This window comes from Ictalurus furcatus, chromosome 22 (assembly GCF_023375685.1).
Source record: "Ictalurus furcatus strain D&B chromosome 22, Billie_1.0, whole genome shotgun sequence".
In the NCBI taxonomy this organism is placed as follows: Eukaryota; Metazoa; Chordata; class Actinopteri; order Siluriformes; family Ictaluridae; genus Ictalurus; species Ictalurus furcatus.
Genome location: NC_071276.1, coordinates 20308220 through 20332275, shown reverse-complemented (window position 1 = coordinate 20332275; position 24056 = coordinate 20308220). Strand labels below are relative to the sequence as shown.

At 40.6% G+C, this 24056-nt stretch overlaps 4 protein-coding genes across 6 annotated transcripts in view; 1 reads left to right on the top strand and 3 right to left on the bottom strand.

The window, feature by feature from the left end:
• The window catches only part of gas2l1 (growth arrest-specific 2 like 1), a 30660-nt gene extending 28300 nt beyond the window's left edge, over window positions 1-2360 (bottom strand). The window contains exon 1 of the mRNA XM_053653676.1: window positions 1025-2360. The gene's annotated coding sequence lies outside the window, so the exon portion shown is untranslated. The remainder of the gene's footprint in view (window positions 1-1024) is intronic.
• Window positions 2361-5110: 2750 nt separating this feature from the next.
• ewsr1b (EWS RNA-binding protein 1b) lies at window positions 5111-17485 on the bottom strand. Of its 3 annotated transcripts, none has more exons than XM_053653677.1 (16): window positions 17392-17485; window positions 16058-16094; window positions 15631-15682; window positions 15369-15513; window positions 14603-14795; window positions 14251-14468; window positions 13584-13731; window positions 9201-9238; window positions 8796-8819; window positions 8574-8689; window positions 7778-7907; window positions 7306-7422; window positions 6654-6786; window positions 6489-6574; window positions 5715-5931; window positions 5111-5517 (listed from the first exon to the last, which is right to left on the bottom strand). In XM_053653677.1, exons 1-16 carry the CDS (start codon window positions 17405-17407, stop codon window positions 5481-5483), a joined length of 1707 nt encoding a protein of 568 aa, XP_053509652.1. In that variant the 5' UTR covers window positions 17408-17485; the 3' UTR covers window positions 5111-5480. The 3 variants fall into 3 exon arrangements, with proteins under 3 accessions (XP_053509652.1, XP_053509654.1, XP_053509653.1); XM_053653679.1 differs by having other exon boundaries at window positions 14636-14795; XM_053653678.1 differs by having other exon boundaries at window positions 15369-15510.
• Window positions 17486-17500: 15 nt separating this feature from the next.
• On the top strand, window positions 17501-20655 carry rhbdd3 (rhomboid domain containing 3). Its single transcript, XM_053653680.1, has 5 exons — window positions 17501-18178; window positions 18256-18639; window positions 18719-18842; window positions 19460-19714; window positions 20161-20655. Exons 1-5 carry the CDS (start codon window positions 18028-18030, stop codon window positions 20318-20320), a joined length of 1074 nt encoding a protein of 357 aa, XP_053509655.1. The 5' UTR covers window positions 17501-18027; the 3' UTR covers window positions 20321-20655.
• A 317-nt stretch (window positions 20656-20972) lies between these two features.
• The window catches only part of emid1 (EMI domain containing 1), a 90523-nt gene continuing 87439 nt past the window's right edge, over window positions 20973-24056 (bottom strand). The window contains exon 8 of the mRNA XM_053610834.1: window positions 20973-23621. Within this exon, the coding sequence (XP_053466809.1) occupies window positions 23482-23621 (140 nt within the window). The 3' untranslated portion in view covers window positions 20973-23481. The remainder of the gene's footprint in view (window positions 23622-24056) is intronic.

Here is a 24056-nt window from a genome sequence, read left to right as displayed (position 1 = left end):
GTTTATTCAGTATTATTCAGTTCCGTGCGTGTTTATTACAGTTCAACACTGTACAGTGTTTATTCAACATTATAACGAGCGTGTGCTTTTAACTCCATCCAAAAGTAATTTCATTTACATTAATTCATTAATTAACATAAAAAGTTCATTCAACACTACAGTACATGGTAATTTAGCATTATAATTTAGCATTAGCATTATAAACAGTAGATTAAACACCACTGATGGTCAATTCAACACTCTATACTGTTATTTAACATTAAAAAGTCTCAATTCAACACTACTGAGGTAATTCAACACTGTATACAGTAATTTAACAGGATAAAGTGTTAATAAAACACTGTGAAGGGTTAATTCAACACTACTGTCATTTAACATGATAAACTGTTAATAAAACACTTCTGAGAGTTCATTCAACACCGTATATAGTAATTTAACACGATAAAGTGTTAATAAAACACTGTAGGTGTTAATTCCTCACACCCAGGTGTGTAAAGTCAGCACTGAACGTGTTAAATAACGTTGCAGTTAATTCAACTTCACAGATCATTTAATTCTGCTCTATTCATTACTGTAAAGTGTGTGTGTGTGTGTGTGTGTGTGTGTGTGAGTGAGTGTGAGTTTATTCATAATTCTGTAGAGGAATGTTGGTGTTTAGTTTATCACTGAGTGGAAAGTTGAACCCAAAAGGCAGACTTTGATGTATTTTAATGACCACTGAACAGCTTTAAGCGGCTCCTTCATCAGAAACCTTCCAGAATGTTCCACAGAAATTCGGTTGAGATTTAAATGTGAAAACCGTTGGTGTTTATGCAAAAAGAAGCTCGCGAGCGAGCGCGCGCTGATCCTGTCAGACTGAGGTACAGGTTACAGCCTAATCTCTCTCTCTCTCTCTCGCTCTCTCTCTCTGAGTCATATGAGGGGATGAACACTGGTAGCGTTATAAACGCGTCGTTATGAAGGGAGACGCGTTAAAAGAAACACTTATGAGAGGAAAAAACCGAGTATTTAAATGGGATCTTACCCGTCATGGTGATGGTGTTAGCTGAATGAGCTAATCACTGTAGCGGTCTCCATGGCGTCCTGAACTTATCTCCGTGCTGTGTGTCCCATCACACTGCGCCCGCTCCATAGTCCTCCAAACGTCCTAATTGAATCATGTCCGATTCGTTTGTTCGGGAGGTGTCTAATCCCCGTGTGTGTGTGTGTGTGTGTGTGTGTGTGGTTTTCTCTTGAACACTTCACATCCAGATGAATAGAAAGCGTGAAAGCGACGTCTCTCTCGCTCTCTCTCTCTCTCTCTCTCTCTCAGCTAACCATGGCTCCCCAGTTTTTTCCTCTCTTTCGTTCTCCTTTTTTCTTTATTTTCCTTTCTTTTTCCAATCCTCGGGTTTTTCCCACTTGCGTGTCACAGCACACTGCTGAAATTCCCGGTGTGAGAAAGGCGTGACTGCTCGCCTCAGGGTGAAAAAAAAAAAACCCCTAACCGAGCTATCCTGCCTGTAATTGTCCTTTAAAGCGATAGGAGAAGCGGTCGGATTGCGTCCCGAATATCTGCGCGCTCCCTACGTAGGGCACTGCGTGGAAGAGTGACGTCGACGGAACACGTAGTGCCCTAGATATTCAATACAGAGCTGTTTGGAACACGGCGCCGGGTTTAGTCCAAATAACCAAACCGAGCGAGGTGAGGTAGCATTAAAAAAAAACAAAAACAAAAAACCTTTTAAACACTTATACAGCTTAAACACTAATAAAGATAAAAACCACTCATGGTGCTCGTGTAGAGTGATGGTTAAACTTGTAAATGTGAGATTTAAGGCGTGTATAAAGTGTTATAACGTTGCGTTATAACGCCTGCATTCTGATACATCAGCACGTGGCTGTGTAATAGACTGGATTTATATACAAGCACATCTGTAAACAAGGATCAATAACAGTTAAAGGGGCATTGTGCTTGGGATTGAAATGTTGCTCTTAGTTTGAACTTTTCACCCAAAACGCGCTTTTGCGCTTTAGTTTCGCATCAAAAGCTAGAAATGATATCTTTCGACCACGTAATGGAAAGTGAGTCCGCACGTAGAACACAAACAGCAATTAATCTTCACTGAAGTGCTCCTTTAGCTGTACAGAGGGTTATGACTCCTTCATGTGAAGAAGACAGGGATGTACGGATTTGGATCGTAATCGTAATCGTATCGTGATAAACAGAAACGTCGTGCGGTGCTCTATGGAAAGCGGACACATTCGAGACACGTGTTTTTGTGACCGAAGGACGTACAGAATAAAAATAAAAAAAATATGTAAGCAATAAAGCAAGACAGTGCTGTAGTGTTGTAGGAAAATAATCAGCGACGGGGCGGTGCGTTGAAACGGATTCACTGCTACAACCAGAATGTTGATGATTTCCCCCGATAACATCACCTTAAATTGTTTTATTCCTCTTATTCGAATTAAAGAACGGGTCCTACGTTTATCCGTGTGTAAATAACAATATTTATTGTTGCGGAATGCCCGTTATCGTCACTTACGTTACAGCAGCTACAAACAGTCGTTCCGTCACCGGCCTCTTTCTTTCTTTCTTTCTTTCTTTCTCGAAGGTAATACGACGAAAAAATAAAACGCAGCTTGACGTGATTGTTGTTAGCGAGGGTTAACCTTACAGCTTTACCTCTGACACTGGAGACTCCTTCCGTAAATGTGAAACAGACAAGTTTAATCTTACAGAAACCTTATCACCGAATACGCACATTTTCACGTCCCTGTGAGTGAGCTGTTGCTACAGAAACGATAAAGTATCGTTAACATAAACCTGCGTGACTGTCAGAGCTGCTGTTAGGGAGAATCACTCAACACCTTCTGACCAATCAGAACACAGAGCTCTGCAGTGGTGTAGTTATATACAAGAATATGATACTTTTTTTTATTTTTTGACCTACACACACACACACACATCAGGGGTCAGTCACATCCGGACGGGAAGTGTGTCGTAATTTTTCAACGTCGCCCACGGTATCTCACTCCAAAGCTGGTTTGAAAAACAATGCAGCAAGTGAGTAAGCCTGAAACACAAGGGCTTCAGTCTGACGCTCGCTCTACATCATAAACCCGGCATTGTCTTCTTCCCAAAATGATCTGCAGCTCTGTGGAGGACTTCACTGGCTTAATGGCAGCGTGAGGACGTTTTCCGGTTCCAAAAGGAGGCCCTTGTTTTGATTTGAAATGCGTGGGTTGTTTCTTTAAGAGAGCTAGACTGAGGGGTGGACGCACAGCCGGAGAGAGAGAGAGAGAGAGAGTGAGAGAGAGAGAGAGGGTGAGATCATTCTCAGAGGCCTGGATGAATCAGCTCTTCTGCACACACACACACACACACACACACAGCTCCCTAGTGAGTGTCTCAGAATAATCCTTGAAAACATATGCTGTGCTGCAGAACAAAAAAACCCCCATCCTTTCCTTCCATTCCTACCCATGAAGCATCAGAGTAATGAAGGGCGGAATTAATTCCCAGATTAAACCACGCTGACCCCCCAGGCTGACCCGAGTGACCCCGTCTCACCTCCTCAGGTGTGTTACACGTCCTGTAAAACGAACTGTGCAACAGATTTAGAACCCAATGTAAGAAACCCGGTGCTTCATCATGACTACAGGCTTTGCGTAGCAGCGGTTCTTCAGAGAAGCGCTCCGAACCTGCAGGCCACATGTTCAGCGCTCCACATGAACCTCGAAGCATTTCCAGCTGTGCTCGCTTCACAATATCTGGCACAGCATGCATAGCTTTTACCACAAAGCTTTTAGATCTAATTTCATGGAAAAACAAAACCAAAGCATATATAAAAAAAAAAACAGCGTAAGAATGTTAGAGCGCTTGCTTTGCAGCCGAAAAGATCTTAAATAGACAAATATTTCTCTTTATTAGGATTGGACTTGAAGAAATAAGATTATTAAGCCTATGTCTAGATCTAATCATTTCCTGGAATGATTAAATATGCCTAGAAATAGTCATATTGCTCTTGCATGCGTTATATGAGAATCTCATGAGAAATATAAGCCCTCTTTTTCTTTATTGAAGATATCTTCATGTGCTTCACAGAGCAGCTGCGCCTCACGCTTCGATCCGAGGCAAAACGCAAAGAAATTTCATCCTCCTGCTCTTAGTTTTGGTCAAATATTATTTTAAATGATCAGGATTTATGCAAGGAGGAAACCACACATTCATCTGGAAATCTGACTGAAAAGTGTTTACTCAAAATGATACACATTTATAAAGTCTTAATCGATCCAACCGTCTGGAGAATTCATGAAACTTTCATTTACACGGTTTCGTCTCATCATGAAAGTTTTTGAATGAGTTTTAGATTTTATACAAGAAGAAAAACAGCACAACGTTGTCTTGATTAAACAAATAAATTACATACACACACCAGCCAACTGTTAAAGCTTCATTTACATAAAGAGGAGTTCAAAATACTGGAAAGAATGTAAATAAAACACACCAAGAGTAATTATGATTTCTATTGTTGAAAAAAAAGAAAAGAAACAAAGTCATGTGCACTGCCGTGTCTTGCCTTAAGCTATATATAGGCGAGAGAGCCTTTAAAACCTGCATATTTAGCACCATGACATTTATCTGCACACAAAAAGCAGATAGATTTATCTGCATGAGTCAGAGGTTTAGTCCTGCTGAAGTATTGGAGGATTAGTGCTTTAAGGGGAGCAGTGACATCTTGTGGTGAGAGTGTGAACTGCACAATCATATCCAGTTTGGTGTTTATTTTCACAGGAGCTTTCATATTCATGTTTCTTGCTGTTCAGCTCTGTGCAGTGAACCAATGTTAAAAAATAACTGAATAAAGTTTTTTATTTAAAAAAAAAAAACCCCTCTGTTAACCAGAGTAATATTCTCCTCTGAAGGGTAATTTGTGGGTGGGGCCACTTCAGAACAGCGGCTGAATGTCATGACGTCGTTCTTCGCTACTTAAACCACACGAGCCAATAAGAGCCGTCGATATTGAAAAAGCAAAACTCTGCTGTCCACGTGGAGCAACGACGCCACTGACGTCCACCAGTCATCCCGTACTGAACACGGGAAACACCACACGACACACACACGTCACATTAAAAGTCAATCCAGTTTAAGTTTATTTAAAAAAGAAAAAAAAAAAAGGTTGAGTAGTACATGGGGTGCAGAGAGGGGAAGTGGTTCTGAGGTTACAAAATAAAACTGACAACATTGAAGAATTGTACAGTGAGAAATGCGAGAGAGAGAGAAAACTAAGTCCAATAAATCAAACTATACTCCTAAATGGAGGGTAATAATGAAAACACACGCAGGTGTGTAATAATGAAGCCACACACGAGTTTGTGCCAGTGATTGGATAACCATGTATAAATATGGACTTGGAATTAAAAAGACCATTTTAAGAAAAAGAAAGAAAAAAAAGCTTTTACACATGTTGATCACTGTGGAAATGTGACATGCTTCAGTACGGTCTGTCTCTGCGCTCCTGACGCTGATCTCTGATGGGAGAGAGAGAGAAAAAACCTCACGACAAGAAATGCTGGTGAAGGAACGAGTGTTTATAGCTGCTATATAATGCAAGTGAGAACGGGAACTAACTCGTCTCAGGTGTTCCTCAACGTTAAAAGTAACTATAAGTGGATAAAAGTTAAAAAACAAACCTACGAATAAACCCGTGGGTCAGATTCAGTCGTACCTCATATCCATCTTTCCGGGTCCCATCCCTCTCCTCGCTCCACGGTCCATCGGAGGTCCACCACGGCTTCCTCCTCTGAACCCTCCCCGGTCCATTCCTCCTCGGCCACCCCTAAAGCCTCCGGGTTCTCCTGCCCAGCCTCCACGCATTCCCCCTGGCCCACCGCGATCCATCCCTCTGCCCCCGCGAAACATCCCGCCTCGGCCCCGGTCTCCGCCTGAATGAACGGACACACGCACACGTCATCACCAGCTTCCATCCATTATTCCACACGTGAGCATTTTAGCAATAACCATCCCTTTAATCAACATTTTAGCCCTTTAAAAGGATTCATTTTGGTTGGTCAAAGTCAAAAAAATTCATGACAATAGATAAAATATTTAAGGCATTCCTAAATAAATAAATAAAACGTCAACACATTAAACGGTGCGATCAGCCAACAGCCACAAACAAATAAAACAGCACTAGTCTTATTTACATATGCATTAAGCTCAGTTACAACTGTTATAAGCGTTTTTATGACCGAAATAAATTTACTTCTGTGAAAGATTTTAGAGCACTCCCACTTAAGTGTGAGAATGCTAATTAAGCCGTTTTTACTGAGGGTGCCAATAATTCTGGAGCTGACTGGAAGTCATCTCGGTGTTTTTGGAGAACTGAAGAGCTTGATGTTTACAGACCGAGTTCGATATACTGATTGTGGGCGGGGTTTAGAGTGAGGAGTAGTAATGTGTATAGCAAGCCATTTCAATCCCTGTAGTTAGTGTGTGTTACCTGCAGGAGGCGCCATGCCCTCAGGTCTTGGAGCTTTGCACTGGTTACACTCTGTCCTCCAGGCAAAGTTCTGGTTCCCACAACCACTGAACACACACAAGACAGGAAGTGAATCACATACACTGAACACACTGTACACTATGAGAGAGACAGAGAGAGACTCACGAGTTTGGGCACTCCCAGTCTCCAGCTCTCTTTGGCACGTTGTTGGCTCCTGGTGGCCCTCCCCAGGCCATGGCACCCCGTGGACCTCCGCGGGGAGGGAACCCACCTCGATCTCCACCTCGACCCATCATACCTGCACAGAACACCACAAAAATCGGTTTTAGTGTCAGCAAAACCGATCCCCCCCCCTAATAAACACATTTATTTGTTCTTATAAAAAAAAAAAACATGCTTTCTGCAACTACATTATCTTGTCTATTTAAACTGATATTTATCACTCGGTTATATCAAGGTATCTAATTGTAAAATAAATAAACAGAATAATAAAAAAAATTATATAAAATGTAAAAAAGCTGAATTCAGGCACTTGTGGGCCTGCACGAACGGTTTTTAAATTTCTTCCAGTTTTTAGATTAAGGTCAATAACTAATGGGGGGGGGGGGGGAAGAGAGAGAGGAGACTGTGCTTTTAAAGAACATTGCTGAAGCTTTTATAGGAGTTTATATAAATGAGAGTGTTGTGCAGGAGTCAGACCTGTACTACAGCGTGTTTATATAGAAATCAGTAATGAGCTCTTAGCTGAAGTTTCTTCATCCTTTCGTGTGTGTGTGTGTGTGTGTGTGTGTGTGTGTGTGAGAGAGAGGAGCTCTACCTCCACGATCCATCATGTTTGGTCCTCCTCTCATGGGCATCCCCCCCCTCATGAACCCTGGTACGGTTTTCCTTCGCGCCATCGACACGTTCAGCCTCCGCCCCTGGAACTCCTTCCCTGGAAGGACAGAAACAGAAAGAGGTGTGAGAATGGGGGATAAAGAAAAGCTTCAAAACCCTGTAAGCTTTCTACAAAAGATTCCAAGATATCAAAAGGTATAATGCAAAACCTTTAGAGAGGATTTACATCTTCCATTTCCATTAAAACAGCTTGAAATCGACTGTACACAAGTGTGCATGGGCAGGGAAGGGTTAATAAAGACGGCGGACATTCAGGATCATCGATACACGTTACTCACAGGAGTAAGGTATTGTACACTATAATGAGAAGACGTTTATGATGCATGTACGTGTACTGTATATAACGTATAGACCAGGGTACGGCGAGTGGAGCGGTACCGTAAGAGACCCACCGTTAAAGTGCTCCACGGCGGCGCGGGCACACGAAGGCTCGTCGTAGGACAGAGTGGCGTCTCCTTTCGGTTTGCCGCTGTCTTTATCAGTGTAGATATTGATGGCGGGCTGGTTCAGGCGCCGGTTTATCTGCGGGAAGATATTTAAGATTTATTAAATAATAAATAAATGTGTTAATCTGACACGATCTTTACGTAATTATATACAATCTCTGCTCTCAGAGAAAATAAAACTGCTCCTCACTAAAAGAACACACTTAAATGACTAATAGTCAGCCTTTTCAATAAACTCAAGTTAATAAAATTGTGCTCGGGAGCATGGGGAATTTCCTTTTAGTTTCTATTCTCTGTGTATATTATTTTTTCATACCTCTGTGGCATTGGTGCGATCCAACAAGTTCCCATTTTATCCCAAACATTCATTATGTTAAACAAAAATGGGTGCTGTATTTCAATATACATTTTTTTATTGGCACAACAGGAATTTCCACATTAACAAACATTTTTCAAAAAGGGTTTTTAAGTTTTTCTCCCCCCATACAGACTTCCCAGACCTGCACAACAACCCAGAACTCTGTTTAGATATTTAACATCAGACTGATAAAGCAGTCAATATTAAAACCGGTCAAGTGAACATTAGTCGGCTAGCTTAGCTAATGCTAAGGTGGTCAAGAGGAAGAAGAGGGGGGGGGAAAAAAAAATAGAGGAAGGGGAAAGGAAGAAGGGAAAAAAAGGAGCAGAGGAGTAAGAAGAGGAAGATGGGCTGGTGTCCATCGTGTGTATCTGGCGTTCTCACCCGAATGGTGCCGGAGTGTTTAAAGAAGTCGGCCATGTCGGCCAGCGTGGCCTTCTCGGTCAACCCCGTGATGTAGATGGTGCTGTTCTCAGACTCATCCTGCTCGCCTGGGTGTCCTGAGAGACGACAAAAATAAACAAACAATAAAAACCTATTTCTAAACAGGACGAGAACCAATCTGATGACTCAGGTGTACAAGAACGTGAAGGGCGCGATACTCACCGTCCATTCCGTCCCTCATAGATCCTGATGTTCCGAGGATAAACAGGAGACACAGAGAGAGAGAGAGAGAACAGAAAAAGCGTTATGTACAACAGGAAGGAAAAGAGCGCGTCGCTGGCAGCAGTATTTGGTAAATTAGTTGGCCGTGAGGCGACGTAGGATGCGTTTTAGGGTTTCTCTGAATATGACAATTTACCAAGAAAATAAATAAATAAATAAACAAACAAACAGAAAACCCATCCTGAAAGGATGCTGGCTCAAATCAACCTTTCAAAAAGGAAGAATACCCCCGCTTTAAGATAATCCTGACACCAAAATAGTGGCACAACAACAACGGGAAACGTTACTCAGGTATAAATGAATAAACTCAGAAGAGGACTAGCCAGTGTAATACTCTGAACTTACCACCAGGCTTACTGAAGCCACCTCTGTCTCCAGCCATGCTACGAATGAAGATAGGTGAAATTCCATTTAGTCTTGAACCAAGGGGACTTCAACAGCGCATGGACATAACTCTCCCTCATTTATTTATTTTTTAAAAAAAAGAAAACCCCCACGTAAGACCACGTCGTACGGGTTTACTGATAACGTAAGCAAAAATTATTTTTAAAAGCATAAATGCACAGCATATGAACCTTAAATACAAACACAAGCAAATTTAAAAAATAAAACATTTCAGTGGTGGATAAAACAAATGCATTAAGGTAACACAGGTATGTATAAAATCTTAAGTTTACCCTTTCATTGTTAAAAAAAAAAAACCTAATACAGGTTTTTTATTACAGTATTACAGTACAGATAAAAAGAACATGTAAAAGAAAAAATAAATGCTAAAACAATTTTTTTAAGTAAAAATTCTTGATTTCAGCGAGTTCCCCTTCACCCCTGTGAGCTGCTGGCTTTGATACGGAAAGAAGCACCTAAAGTAATGACGTTCTGTTACCTGTAGCATACAAATATGACAAAAAGCGTTAAAATAAGACCTGTAAAATCATCAGAGTGAAATCACAACCCGTGTGGAAACACTGTAAAGCTGCAATCTGGCACGAGAAAAACTCAAATTGGAGCTTCAAGTGTTTCCCAACACGAAGTACATTTTGAAACCACATTGCTGTTGGAGAATTTTTTTTTAAAAAACACACGAAAAAACACCACAAGTGAATGAGTAATTAAACAATAATCAGGTAAAACACGTGTGCACGCTTACCTTCTCTTTACACTTTCAGTTACACTTGGATTAGAAATAAAGAGAGAATTACTAACTTGGACACAGATCAGACGTCTGGCTCCTCTTCATGACGTTTCAAACTCGGATATCGAAACGTTCTTGATCTCGCGCTTCCAAACCACCACAGCACGAATTATATATATTATATATTTTTTATATATATATAAAAATTAAACCCGAGCCTCGCCCGCATTAGGATTCAGAGTCCATTTTAAAGAATCGGATTTGCCTTAAAGCACCACAAGTATGATGCGTTTCCTTCCCAATTAAAGAAATTTTATATTTTACTAAGGGTTTAGAGTTTTCCCGTTTGGGAAAAAAAAAAACACTAACGTGTATAACGTATATAATCTATAACACTGCTGTGGTATAAATAAACTAAAATAAAAACATAAATGAACCAAATTAAGTATTCTGCAGAGATTCTTCAGCTTAACTCAATTCATTCATCATTAAAAATATCAAAATGTTTTTAAAAGGCTTTAAACCCTGCATTTATATATATATATATATATTTTTTTTTAAAAAAACTTAATTCATGGTATAATAAAATTTTAAAAATTGGAAAGAATTAAGCAGTTTTTTTTTTTTAAAAAATTAGTTTTTGGTTTAAATGAGAGAAATACCACAAACATTCAAAATAAAGAAAGAACCAGAATTTGTTTTCTCCTCTAATGTTCCATCGGGGTAGTTTTTTTTTTGTCTTATTGTTCTTTTCTTTTTTGAAAGAATTATCCCAATGTTTTATCCCAAGAATTTTCCCAAGGTCATTTCCAAATACCCAAAATAATAAATGTTTAAAGAGTTAGGTACCGTTTCTAAAAAAATAAATAAAGCAGAACGGTACATCAAAATGTATCCCTCCCACCACAAAAAAAATAAATAAATAGTCTGCACCTAAAGGATATAAAATTGAAATTATCTGCAAGCAGCGATTGACGGGCCCAAGCACCAATGGTGTGGCAGTGTCTTGTTTCAGCCACTATTAGCATGTGGATGTTATTACCCCCAATCACCGAGCATACATGTGAACTCTTCCAGTTCGTGCGGGGTCACAAGTTCACCGATAAACCGTTTTGCCATGGAAAGGTAAAGACATAAAAACTCCTTCGCAATTTAACATGGAAACCCTGACTCAAAACCATGCTGACCAAATTTGGTACAGATCAGATGAACCCTCTTGGAAGGAGCATTTAAAAAAAAAAAAAAAGAAGCCTGATTTAATGTCTGAGATGAAGACAGAGGACCCACCAGAACTGGTGCGTGAAGGTGAAACTAGATGCTTGTTCTCAAGAAAGAGTTCTTGAGGGCAAATGATGCTTGCATCCAGTGTTTTTGGCAAGACCCTAATGACCAGCATTTCTGGCGCATGTGTATCTAAACATTTATTAATTTTTTTATTTATAAAAAATTAGAGTGTCCTAACAGGGCACTGATACCCTTAGTGCATGGGCCGGCCCTAATTAACTGCAGTATTTTAACGAACTATAACAAGATGATAAATTAAGGGAAAAAAAGGTTTTAAAAAGCATCAGTGACATCTCACTGTTTAAGTCTGACTCTGGACAAAAACCAGCAGCACAGGAAACACAATACCCCAAATAAGATTATATATAAATATAAACTTCAGTTTTCCCATTAGCCAGCAGTGTGATTACATTTAAGGAGATTTGGACACAAAGAGAACCTCAAGCAAAATAATTCAGCAGGTATCTGATGTAATGAGTTCAGAACAACCCATTGTGTGATGGTCTGTAAAAACCCAATTGGACCAGAAGTATTGAGGTTTTTCAGCTAACATGCTTCGTAAACCCACAATGATCAACGAAGGGGGAAAAAAAACCCTGAAAGATGTCCAAAATCTTTCTATCCAAGTGACAGACACGTGGCGTAATGAAACGGAAGTAGTACAGGATGTGTTCAAATAATGGCTGTGCAGATATCTGTGACTCGATGCTCCTGCTTGGTCACACCATCAAAACAGAACAGAGGACCGCTTACCAAGTCTTAATGTTTAAGTGGCACCACGAAAGACAAGAAATTTAGCGCTCAACATTTCCTGTGTGTCCTTCAGTGGAATCTGACCCAAATCCTAAAATGTGGTAGGATCCGTTTTCACTTCTGTAGGCCGGACTTTAAAACCGACTTTAGAACTTTTACTTTTGGTTGAGAACTGGTTGTCAGAACTTTCAGTTTTCACATCTACATTAAAAACACAAAATGCCCACGAACGCTTTTCCCAAACCGCCACACAATCATTCATTTACGGTGAGAAATGTTGGTACTATAACTCTGGATCGTGACCCTGGAATGAGTTCCTGCTCAAGCTCAACAACCAGCTGCCTCTAAACGTGCAGGAAAAGGAATTCAGGGTAGGTCCACACTCTAAACCGTATACAGCATCAAAATACTAAAAACCACGACTGAACATCTTAACTAGCAGCACCATCTACACGTCATCCCTCGAGCAAATCTTTTCCTGCAGAGGAAATGATCCTGCTTGGGTTTCTCACACTTACACACGATACTGGGATGCTCCAGGACACCTTCTAAAACAACCCAGGTGAACATTTGGAGACTGGATTGAGCTTGGTCAGAATAGAAGCATAACCTTCCAACTTATTTCTGTTGAAGAAGCCTGTAAAATTAACCTCAGCATCTGCTGAGCCCTAAAGCCACCTGGGGTCAGGCTCTAAAAAGCCCTTGACCACATGAGGAACTTCACCAGCTGTTTCCTGAAAGCTGATGGTCAAGCTAGGAGTTTCTTTGAGAAGAACTTCAACAGCAAAAATTCGAAGGCACACGCCGATTATGTAAAGTTTTTTTTTTCCTCATAGCCCAGAGAAAATCAAATATTCAGATATACCCATGTCGGTTTAATTCAAGGTCCAGTAAACCCCACAATAACTCCCAATTTAAAAAGAAACCTGTATGAAACCCTACAGGCAGTGTTCATGTTCAACCTCATGAATTAATATTCGGAGTGAACAAAGCAGCAAAGTAGACCTTTGTGGAGGTTTATAGAGCCAGTGACCATCAGCACTCGTGCATTAGCAGGACAGCTGAAGAACCAGTGACTCCATGCGGTCTGTTTGTTAGACACATGCATGCACAGGCACTTGTTCTAGTCCACTTGCTAGTTTTACTGCTAATAGCACTTTTTTAAGAAAGGTACTGCAGTGTTATTTACGTGGAGGAAATAATTTTTAAAAATCCTTAGAGAAACCACCAGAGGACTACAGCAACGGGAGTATTTGGAGGAGGTGAATTTAGGTATTTGGAGGATAGCGATACTGCATGCAGTGTTAAAGGCGTGAATAACTCGACAAAATTAGTGATGCAGCTCTTAAACCACCTCCATTTTGTTTTGGAGGAACTCGGCTAGACAAAAAAGTGGCCCGCTCTTAAAGCGACTTGGCAGAGCTGAGTAATAAATAAGCTCTTTGCATGTAGAAAGGGGTGTACACCATCATGCATGTAGAAGCATCGTGGCCCAGCTCTGGTTAGCCTGTTGGGGAGAAACGGGAGTTAGTTGAAATCATTAGCGTGTCGGAACTTACCCCATGCCCCGACCCATCGGGCCGCGACCCCGAGGTCCGCCGCGCATCCCTGGCCTGTCGTAGCCACCGCGACCACCGCTGTCTCCCTGGTAACCTCCACGCTGGGAGCTACCATAGCCTCCGCTCACACCGCCTTGACCGTAACCACCTGCACGAGGTAGCGGCAGATGAAAATTGTACATTTTGCATCCAATAAAAAAAAAACACCAAACTTAACGCCCAATAAAAGCATTTATGATGTGTGTATAATTGTATTTTAAAACACAATACAGGATTATGATGCGTGTCTTTCTCTAAATCCTGAAGCATTATTGCATTTTCAATAACTAATAAACACATTTAAATACTTTTTTCATAATCAAGCAACTTCCCATTAAGAAAAAACTAATCATTTTCATAGGGTATAGATTTTGATTTAAATGAATACAAAAAACAAAACAAAAAAGAAACCGTTTAATTATTTTCGCCTCGTAATCATTTCCTCACGTGTATATTATTTTTCTGACTTCCGTGGCATTATTGCACTTTAATACCTTTTAGCTTGAAATCTTAAGAGATTTATTTATTGGCTTTAGAAATTAAATGAGGAATCATGTACGTTTTATAAAGGGTGCCAATAGTTCTGAAGCTGACGGTTGTTTGTAATTCGAGAGCAGGTGAACCTCACCGTAAGGTCCGGACTGGTCGTAGCCGGTCTGAGGAGCGCCGGGCTGGCTGTACTGAGACTGACTGTAGGATCCGTTGGATGGAGGAGGGTAGGCTGTAGAAGGAGGCGGCTGTTGGGGTGGGGCCTGAGTGTAGGCGGACTGCTGCGGTCCCCCGTAGGCAGACTGCTGGGCCTGGTAGCCCCCCTGGGAGTAGGCAGGCTGCGTGCTAGCGCTGTAACTACAAAGCAGGAAGGGAGGAAAAAGATCAGAGGGTTTATAGTCAAACTTTCACACAGACCAGCATCCACACGGCAACACATGAACCTCCACCACGTGGCGTGCTTGCGATCATACAGGAATCTCTCCCGGTACCTCGGTGTGGCCGAGGCAGCCTGCTGGCCGTACCCAGAGTAAGCGGACTGAGTGGTGTATCCTGGCTGCGTGCCGTACGACGCCTGAGTGGCAGGAGGAGCGGCAGCGGTGGTGCTAGAGTAGCTGCTAGTCCCATAGGCCTGTGCAGGCTGAGTGTAGCCCTGAGCTCCAGCCTGAGGAGTACTGTAAGCAGCTGGAAGAAAACACACAGAGAGAAAGATCACCACTTTCACATACATGCACAACTGTTACCAAAAACAAAATAATCTGATTAGTTAAACACCATATACCCTCACAGCTCATCTCACCAATAAATGAATGTTAGAGATATTTTGTGTTATTTTATGTGACTTGAGACATTTTCACATTCCTGTAACCTTTTAAGCCTGAGTGCATTGCTTCAAGGGCACACTGCTTAACTTAAACACTGAATAGGAAACATGAAACACTCAGCTAAAGCTTCGAGAACAAAAAACAAAACCTCCATTTCAGCTGGAGTTCTACCTCGATAATCGGATTACACTGAACACCTGTATACCAAGAGTCCGATATCTGGTTGTTTTTTTAATTATCTGTGGAGGTGACTCAAAAAAAAAAAAGCTGATCTACTGCAACGTATGTATATGTATCGTGAAAAAACCAAAAACTCTACCAGGCTCAGAGTTAACCACATGTGTGCTGATCAAATTACAACCGAAATGCTTTCTGCTGTGTGCCATCAGCTCAAACACACTCAATGCTGAATCATTATTCGTTTCGGGCGAACCTGGTGTGGTGGACTGTCCGTACGCGGCTGCGTACTGCTGCTGCGTGTATCCTCCAGCAGAGGAGGCTGTCTGGGCGTAAGCAGAGTCGGTGGCAGCGGGCTGAGCCTGGGCGTACGAAGCGTAGTCCTGCTGAGTGTAGCCCTGCTAATAAACAAATAAACTACAGGTCACGCTCCAGACATGCAAAACCCTCTCACTTTTAAATCCTGTGATATTACATTTAAACTTTGTCTTAATTGTTAACGAGGATTTTGAACGTACCTGTGCCGTTTGTCCGTATCCCTGAGCAGGCGGGGCTGCGTATGAGCCATACCTGCGGAAAAACGAAAGATAATCAGTGCGCTGCGACATCGGCGATGCAGCCAATGACATTAACCATAACGACTATACCACAGCATAATGTCAGATTCTGGGTTCTGATAGGTCGGAAGGTGTTCATTACAGGTTTATATTAACACACCCATTCTGATATGGTATCGTTTTCTATCGCAGGGTCGTGCCACTAACATATAGGGAAGGAGTCTCTGGTGTCAGAGGGACTAACTCGCTTCCGAGTCTATAAACAGGTCAAAAAGCGTGATGTGTCACTGTTTACAAAAGAAATTAAACCATTGGTAAGTTGCTGTGGTACAAGGGGAATAAAACACTCAGGATCACTCTGTATGTTTATGATTTACTGCACACTTACGCTTGCTGAGCACCAGCCTGATTATAGCCACTGTAATCTACAAAGAAGGAAAAAAGAAAAATCTCACATACGCATACATGAGAGTTTAAACCTCTCGCTCTCACACACACAGCAGATTTTTTTTTTATTCGATAAGACGACATGGGCATAAGTTACGACGGAAACATTTATCGAATAAATTCCTCGATGCTCATTAAACTAAATAGATAAGTTTCCTCAAGTATCGTGATATATTTGCATCGTATTGCCCAGCCCTATACACGTCCTTATAAGAATTAACACGTGCACGTCTTCACACGCTGTGCAACTGATAAATACAGCTCAACTACTCTGAAATAAACTTGTATACGTATAATATACCGTATTACTATTACTACATATCGATGTGTCTCACTTATTAACACTGAAACAGGATTATTTTAATGAAAACACAAATACCATAAAGTACAAGAAAGAAAGATGAGAGGGTTTTGCATCCCTAACATATTTAATCCAGTTTGTTTCTGCTTTCACACAAACTTTACCTTATAAATCTTATTTACCTTCATTTCACCACCTCATTACTTTCATATCATATTCATTACCTTTTATTAAAAAATAAATAAAATTAACCTTGTCAATCTACATCTTAAATGTAAATAAGACACTAAATAAATACATTGTTTCGTTAAAATAGTAATGAGAAAAAATTTGGTCAAAACACGGCGTCTTTGTACTGAGGGGGCACAAACTTTTGCACCCGGCGATATTACCGGTTATAAACGTGTTTAGCTTGCTAACACACGGCGGGAAAATTATACCAAACACATCTAAGTTGTGATAAAGCAGGAATATTGGGTGAACCTTATTTATTGTGTCACTTTAAATGTTTTTGTAATGTTTAATCCTTTACACGAGTCACGTGAGCGTCGTAAAAAAGGAAAAAAGAATAAAGAATACACGTTCTAATGAAACTAGCCGGCTAGCTAGCTACACTAAAAACGTTCAGAATTTTCCTCCTGTTTAGTTTTTATTTATTAAATATTGCATATTTGATTATATAAGTGTTTAAATAAATGAATATATAGTTAGGTCTAGCTAGTTGAGGTAAAACGTATACGTGTATAGATTTGAACACGAACTAACCGGATGCTAACCGGCTAACTAGCTAACCTTAGCTGCGTGTTTGACCTAAAACAATTCCAGCGCCGTCGTTCATTATTTTTTCGACCATCAAATACCTTTTTGTACACAAGACGTCACATATTTACGCTGTAGACATCTGAAAGTACAACTCGAAATCATTTTTGTCTAGATATAGTTATTTTTTAAAAATAGCCAGAAACCGCACTTACTTGTAACCGACGCCATTTTCGCTGCTACCGAGAAACGGACCTGTGCGCATGCGCGGTTCAAATGTCGTCGCTCAAGCAGGGTGATGAAAATGCGCATGCGCAGAGGTTTAAAAAAAAATTCTAATGCTGGATGTTCCATTGTTTACTTCGTAGGGGTGGGAGGTTGGCAGAAAAGCGCACACATTTTTTTTTAACTTGTCATTTTGAATTGTTATTTCATACGTATTCGTTGATATGACATGTTTGTTCAGTTTATGTATAAATTAAGAAATGATTTCCAACAGGAAGCCATGTGTGTGTATACTTTTAAATATGCGCGAATGGGCTCGCCTAACAGGAAGTGTCCGTGTCAAAATAAACGGGTTAGAGATCGAAAATAAAATATAATGAAGAAATGTACAAAAAGGAAGTATAATTGTTTGTTTAACTCTTGCTGTTTAATAAAACATCTTATAAATACGTTATTTAAAACTATAACCGTATATGTAGCTAATAACTATTCCTAGCTAGCTTATGTCTGGAAGCTTAGATGATGAAACTAGCATCATGGACTTGGAGTATATAGAAGTAATAGAAGTGAGAATAGAATAGAAATGTCTGAGATGTTGTTTAGCAGATGATCCACCAAGCTGTGTTATGATGTGGCCATGGTTGTGGTTTGGATCCAGTCGATCAGGTGTGTGTAGTGGCACAGCTCTGATCCTGATCCTGTTTGTATTAGTCTGGCTTTGTGGAATTCATGCCAGTCTGAGTTTAGGGCCAGGAGGTGAATTCCCAGGTGTCTATGGTAAGTTGTGTCTTGCTTAGAACCTTAGATCATCTGCACCAACGTCTCGATTTATGGCACACTTATTTCTTTTGCAGATTTGATCTTCTATGCTGTGAGTCATGAGGAGTTTGTGTCTTTGCTCCACGACCTTGCCCTCTTGCTGTGTCTTGGCCCGAGGCAGGAGAGGAAATGGGGCACGCTGGTCTTCCTTGTCCTGTCTCTTGTCTCGACAGTGCTCCTTCCCCCTATTTACGCCCTCTTCCTCTTCGTGACGGGGGACGAAGCCAGTCGGATATGTGGCTACTCGGGCATCCAGCTGGCGCTGTTCGCGGCTCAGTGTCGGCAGAGCAAACAGAGACGAGCCCTGCGCTGTCTGCCTCCCTGGACCCTGCCTTGGCTCGTCTTGCTGGTCGATTTGTTCCTTCTTCCGAGCGCACCCGGACTCCTGCACTTCTACGCCATCTGCCTGGGACTTAACTGTATCTTTTACCTTTTCTACTGTGAAGAATTAATATAGAATAACCTTTATATGTTTAACGCCCTTAACATATTTCCAAGACAGCACCGAGTTAATCAAGCTCCTGCAGCGGATCGAGGGTCTCGGCATGTGCTCCTGCCTGCCGGCGTGGCTCTACGTTTCAAATAAATATCAACTACCAACCTACATCAGCCCCACACACGGGTTATTACACGATTTTACATTAAAAACAACACCTTTCCTGCCAATCCAAAATGGCTTCCTGTTCACTATATACGCTCACTACATAGGGCATAACGTAACGGCATCGCAGACGCACGGAAAAGGCTTGTTGTATTTATTTTGTACGTTGAAAAACTCCTCAAACTACTCTGTTTTTTTTGTTTGAGGAAGACTAAAGTTTCAGCTTAATCTGGGTTGCTCACTCTGTCTTATTTACTCTCAAAAATAAAGGTACCAAGCTGTACTTTTCTTTATCACTTGACTGGCACCATCACGTTTTGTATGTCTTGGATAGGATTTTTTTTTTTTACACCTGGTAAACTTTCAAAATAATTTAAGGTATGTGAACGATAATTATATATATTAAGGATTGCTCGTGAAAGCGAATTAAAGGTGCACCGTGTGCATTTTCCCTAATAAAAGATGCACACGAGGTAAAAGCACAGTTTGGTACCTTTTTATTTCTGAGTGTGATGAATAGTTGACCTGGTGAATAAGCTAGAGTTAGAGATCTCAGCCAGGGTGCAGGTAGTTCTGGATTTAGATGAGGTACCGCACCGCACTGTTACTAACGGGATGTTGTCTCGTTTCCTTTTCAGGTCTCTACCTCATGCCGAGTCTCATACGGGACGTGTCGCTTCTAGCAGCAGGTCCCAGTTGGAGGATCACACACCCCCGCAACCGTGGACACACACCGCGCCCCAGTGGCAACGAGAACCTCTTACGGTGACAGAAGAGCAGCTATTGGACGAGGAGTTGCTTAGAGCAGGGATCCTGGCGTCGCTGCGGGACGCTCCTGAAGGCACGGCGGCGGATAAAGTGGAAGTCCAGAAATCCTCCGTTTCCTCACTGAGGTGTGTGATGTTTTACGGTTTTAATTTTACCCTCGAGCAAAAACGGAACAAATCTTTCAGCCTCGAACCACGTTCAGCTCTCGCACTCATGCTGTTTTGGACAACCCGGAACTTACTTCCTGTCGTTTATTAGAATAAAATAAAATAAAAAACTGGGACAAAACTGCAAGGTTTTGTGGCGGCCATCTTGGAGAACAGGTATCAGTTTGCGACTTAGGCCCTGCTTTCGGAGATTTAAAAGCTGGGAATGGTTTGTATGATGATAAAAATTTGACTTTGAGCGGAAACTTGTAAATATTCTGTACACAAATCTGTGTAATTTTAAATTAGATGACCAAGATGAATGGAGATTTGAAACCAGTGTCATGGCTGACTGACTACATGTAGAGTAAACTCATTCCTCCCTGTCTGCTTCTTCTTCTTCTTCTTCTTCTTCTCGTTATCAGGCTGCAGCAGCTGGAGAAGATGGGCTTCCCGATGGAGAAAGCCGTGGTGGCTCTGGCCGCGTCTCCGCACCTGGACGGAGCCATTTCTCTGCTGATCGATGACCAGGTCGGTGAAAACGCCGTGGTCATCTCTAAAGGGAAGAAAGCAGCGAGCACGTGACCCGGGCGCGCTCAGGGAACGGTGTGGACAACATCCCATAATACAAATATGAACAAAATCTAATACATTAATACGAGTGGCATCAGATCGAACCAGATTCATTGTTACGTCTGGAGCAGAGAAGACTGAAGTGTTATTTATTGGTATTATAAGCGACTTAGGGGTGTTGTGTGAGTGTGTGTGTGTGTGTGTGAGAGTGTGTGTGAGAGTGTGTGTGTGCGTGCGTGTTGGAATCAATCAATAACTAAATACACAAATAAATAAATAAATATCTGGCAATAAAACCTTAGATAAATAAATGCATCATTTTCTTGACAATAAAATATGAAAACATTTATTGCATTTTTATTAATTTATGACCGTATATACTGAAGGATATCATGATGGATTTATTTTTTTGTCACTTTTTGTCCGTGGAATTATGCATACGTGTTTATTTCCTATTTTAAGTAGAATGAAAGTTATCAGAACATATCTAGTAACTTAATTAAACGTATTAACATTTATTTTTTAATGTGGCGTATTTCCAAGCTGGATGACCGCTGTGTGTGTGAGGAGAAAATAAATATTCATATTCATGGATGGTTAAAGTTTTTTTTTTTTTAAACAAGGAAGCTGTATAGAGATGAGTTGAATCGTTAAATTTGTTTTGATTAATTAGGGAATTTAAAAAAAAATAGTTTTAGTGGCAGACGACGAGCTGATAAACAGATCAGGGATACAAAGGCAAAGTGACGAATTACAAAATAAAAGCATGAAGAAAGGAGGTCGGATTTGATTTCAGGTGGTCTTTAAATCGTTATCCATAAACAGACAGCAACCATACAGGCGAAAAGATTACCTTTATAAAATAAAAGAAAGGAACACCAGACACTTTATTGTTTTAACATTACTCCAAACACTTACAGAGACCAAATCAGAGCAAACGTTTTGAGAAGCCGTAAAATACCGAGGGGAGAAAATACGACCTGACGTTACATGTGCTTGTCGTACAAAACACTGAAACATGAACTAATAATCGTTTTTTTTTTAAATAATCAACATTCAGAGAAAAAAAAAAAACCCCAAACAAAACACGACAAAAGACGAGTCTTAAAAAAAAAAAAAAAAGGAAGTCAGTTGAGCGTTTTAGCTGGAGAACGATATAAAGCTGCAGATAGAAAGAAAAAAAAAGATTCAAGTTCCATGTAAGTTCATTTCTCAGATGATCATCAGTCATTTAAACCATGAACTGATCTTCTGTGAAGCACTTCTGTGTGCTTGTAGACTCTGTAGAAGAATTTAGGTTCTTCAGGGGTTCTTTAAGGGTTCAGTGGTTAATTAAAAGGTCCTCTTAAAGGTTCCCTCTGAAGGACCCTGTAAAGATTGTGTAGGACATCACCATAATCATTTTGTATTATTTTAATTTTTTTAAAAGAAGAAAAAAAAATGCCGTCTAAGTCACTCTGATGACCGAACGAAGATTTTAGGCTGTTTTTATTTAGTATTTAGAATATAACCACATCGGTCCACACTGCGATTAGAGATCAGGGAGACGTGATGTATACCGAGTGCACCTTACATTATTGTAGCCCAGATCTTTTCTTATATATTTGTTGTTTTTTTGCATGAAGGCAGTTTTATAATTTTACGAGATTCAGTTAAATACGGACTAAGGTCACGTGCCGTGAGTATTTTATCAAGACTGGCTGCCAATATCTTTCACCTCTTTAGTTTTTTCTCTTTCTCGGACTTTAAAATAATTACAGTCTGCTCAGAATTGCTGCTCGGCGTATGTTATGTGTACTAGCCAAATTTGTTTCATATGAGTAGGTGTTTTTTTTTTGTCTTTAAACCTGGAAGGATTCCCAATTTTTAAAAAAAACACCCTCGATCCCGAAATCTTATTATCTCAAGTAATTAAAAGTGAGAACTGTTGATAACTTTGACAAGATGAAGAATAAGTAACTTGCTGTAGTGTGTATTTATGCAAAAACAAGAGAAAGAATATTAAAACAATTATACAGTATATATATATAGGGATCCCATAAGCAGCGATCAATAGGGGTCCAAGCACTCACTAACTTACAAAATTTACTCTTTTATGGTCGAATAACTGAAATATTTCAAGCTGTTTTATGCGAGCGGTCAAATTAGTGCCATAAGCAGGTAGCAGCCAAGATTCAGGACCTTCCTGCCAAAATTTGGGATTCTACACTTCATTTATTGCATTTTTTTTGCTCCTCCATTAATATATTTTCAGGCCGAAAATGAAATCCGTGATGAAGAAAAAAACAGTAGTGCTCCCAAGCACGGTGATTTAATCTCCTCATTATGATGAAGGAACGATTAGAGGGCGGGGTTTTTATTTTAGCTCATTGTTAATGCTATTATTATTTTTTTAAATAATAAAATAATAAAATAAAAGCCTGGGCTGAAATGATGTCGTGTGCACTTGGCGTTAGATCTTCTTGTGTTGGAAACTCAAAGCTCTAAACGTGGTGTTTTAGTAATAAATTCCGAATCAAATAAAAACCCTGCAAATAAATAGATACAGTTTACACAACGTCAAAATGTCAAGCGTCAGGTAAGTTTTGCTTAAACTTAAAGCCTTTGCGTGGGATTCTGTTTCCTTCCTGCTTCTCTAGAATACAAAAAAAACAAACACAAAAAAACAACAACATCTAAAATAGTGCATTTAATGCTAGGGAGGATAACTAATTTATTGCTTAAATGTTTGGAAACTGAATAGTGAATAAGCGTTTTCCTACATACGATACATTTCCTAGCTTCCCTAAGGGGTCTGTTAAAATATTTATATATATATAGCGACTTCAGCGAATAATAACCTGATGTTCTTTCTCCATCATGGGTACCAGCTTGTTTCGTCCCCTTATTGTCCCACATTGTATAATCTTTACTCAAGCACCGTTAGAATAACTGTACATTTCTCTTTTCTTCGTTTCATGCAAGCGAAAGGGAGATCGAAGTTAAAGACTGACTTCCAGTTGAGATGGTGAACCTCTGCAGCACCACTTGGTTTTTTCCCTGAGGTGTTCCCCCCCTCCCCTTCTTTATTCAATGGTATGTTCCAGAGTTAGTGAGCGGATCTGTAGGACGGTACGTGTTATAGGGACTTGCGAGGGTTTTGCCAGTCCAAGCTGGAATGAGAGGCTGACTCTTTAGGACTTCCTTCGGATTTTAGACTCGGTATAGAGGGACGGCGGTTTGACCCGGAAGGGCAGGGTGCCGGCACGCTTGTTCCGGAAGAAGTCCGTAGACGGGGTGCTGAACGGGCCGTCTCCGGATCCTCCATCGGGCTCTGTGATAGAGAAGGGGGAACTTCTGAAAAAGTTCAGCCTCCAAACAACACAACGTGGAAGAAAAGAACTGAACTAACTCTGAACTGGCATTCTAGCAAAAATAAATAAATAAATAACAATTCTATCACACTTTCACCACATACAGCGCAGGACATGGATCACCGGACAGTGACGTCTTCGAGACTATCCTTCTTACCTCTAACACTGGAGACTCCTTCCATGAATGTCAGGCAAGTTAACAGCTCCTTACAGAGGTGTACAGACTTCAACAGATTAACGATGACACACGTTTTAAATCGTTAAAATGGAGCTGTACACGTCCCTGCGAACGAGCCGTTACTATGGAAACGATAACGTATCAGAACGAGTGCATTAATATAAACCTGCGCTACAGTCGGAGCCGCTGTTCTAGAAAATTAATCACCACCTGATGA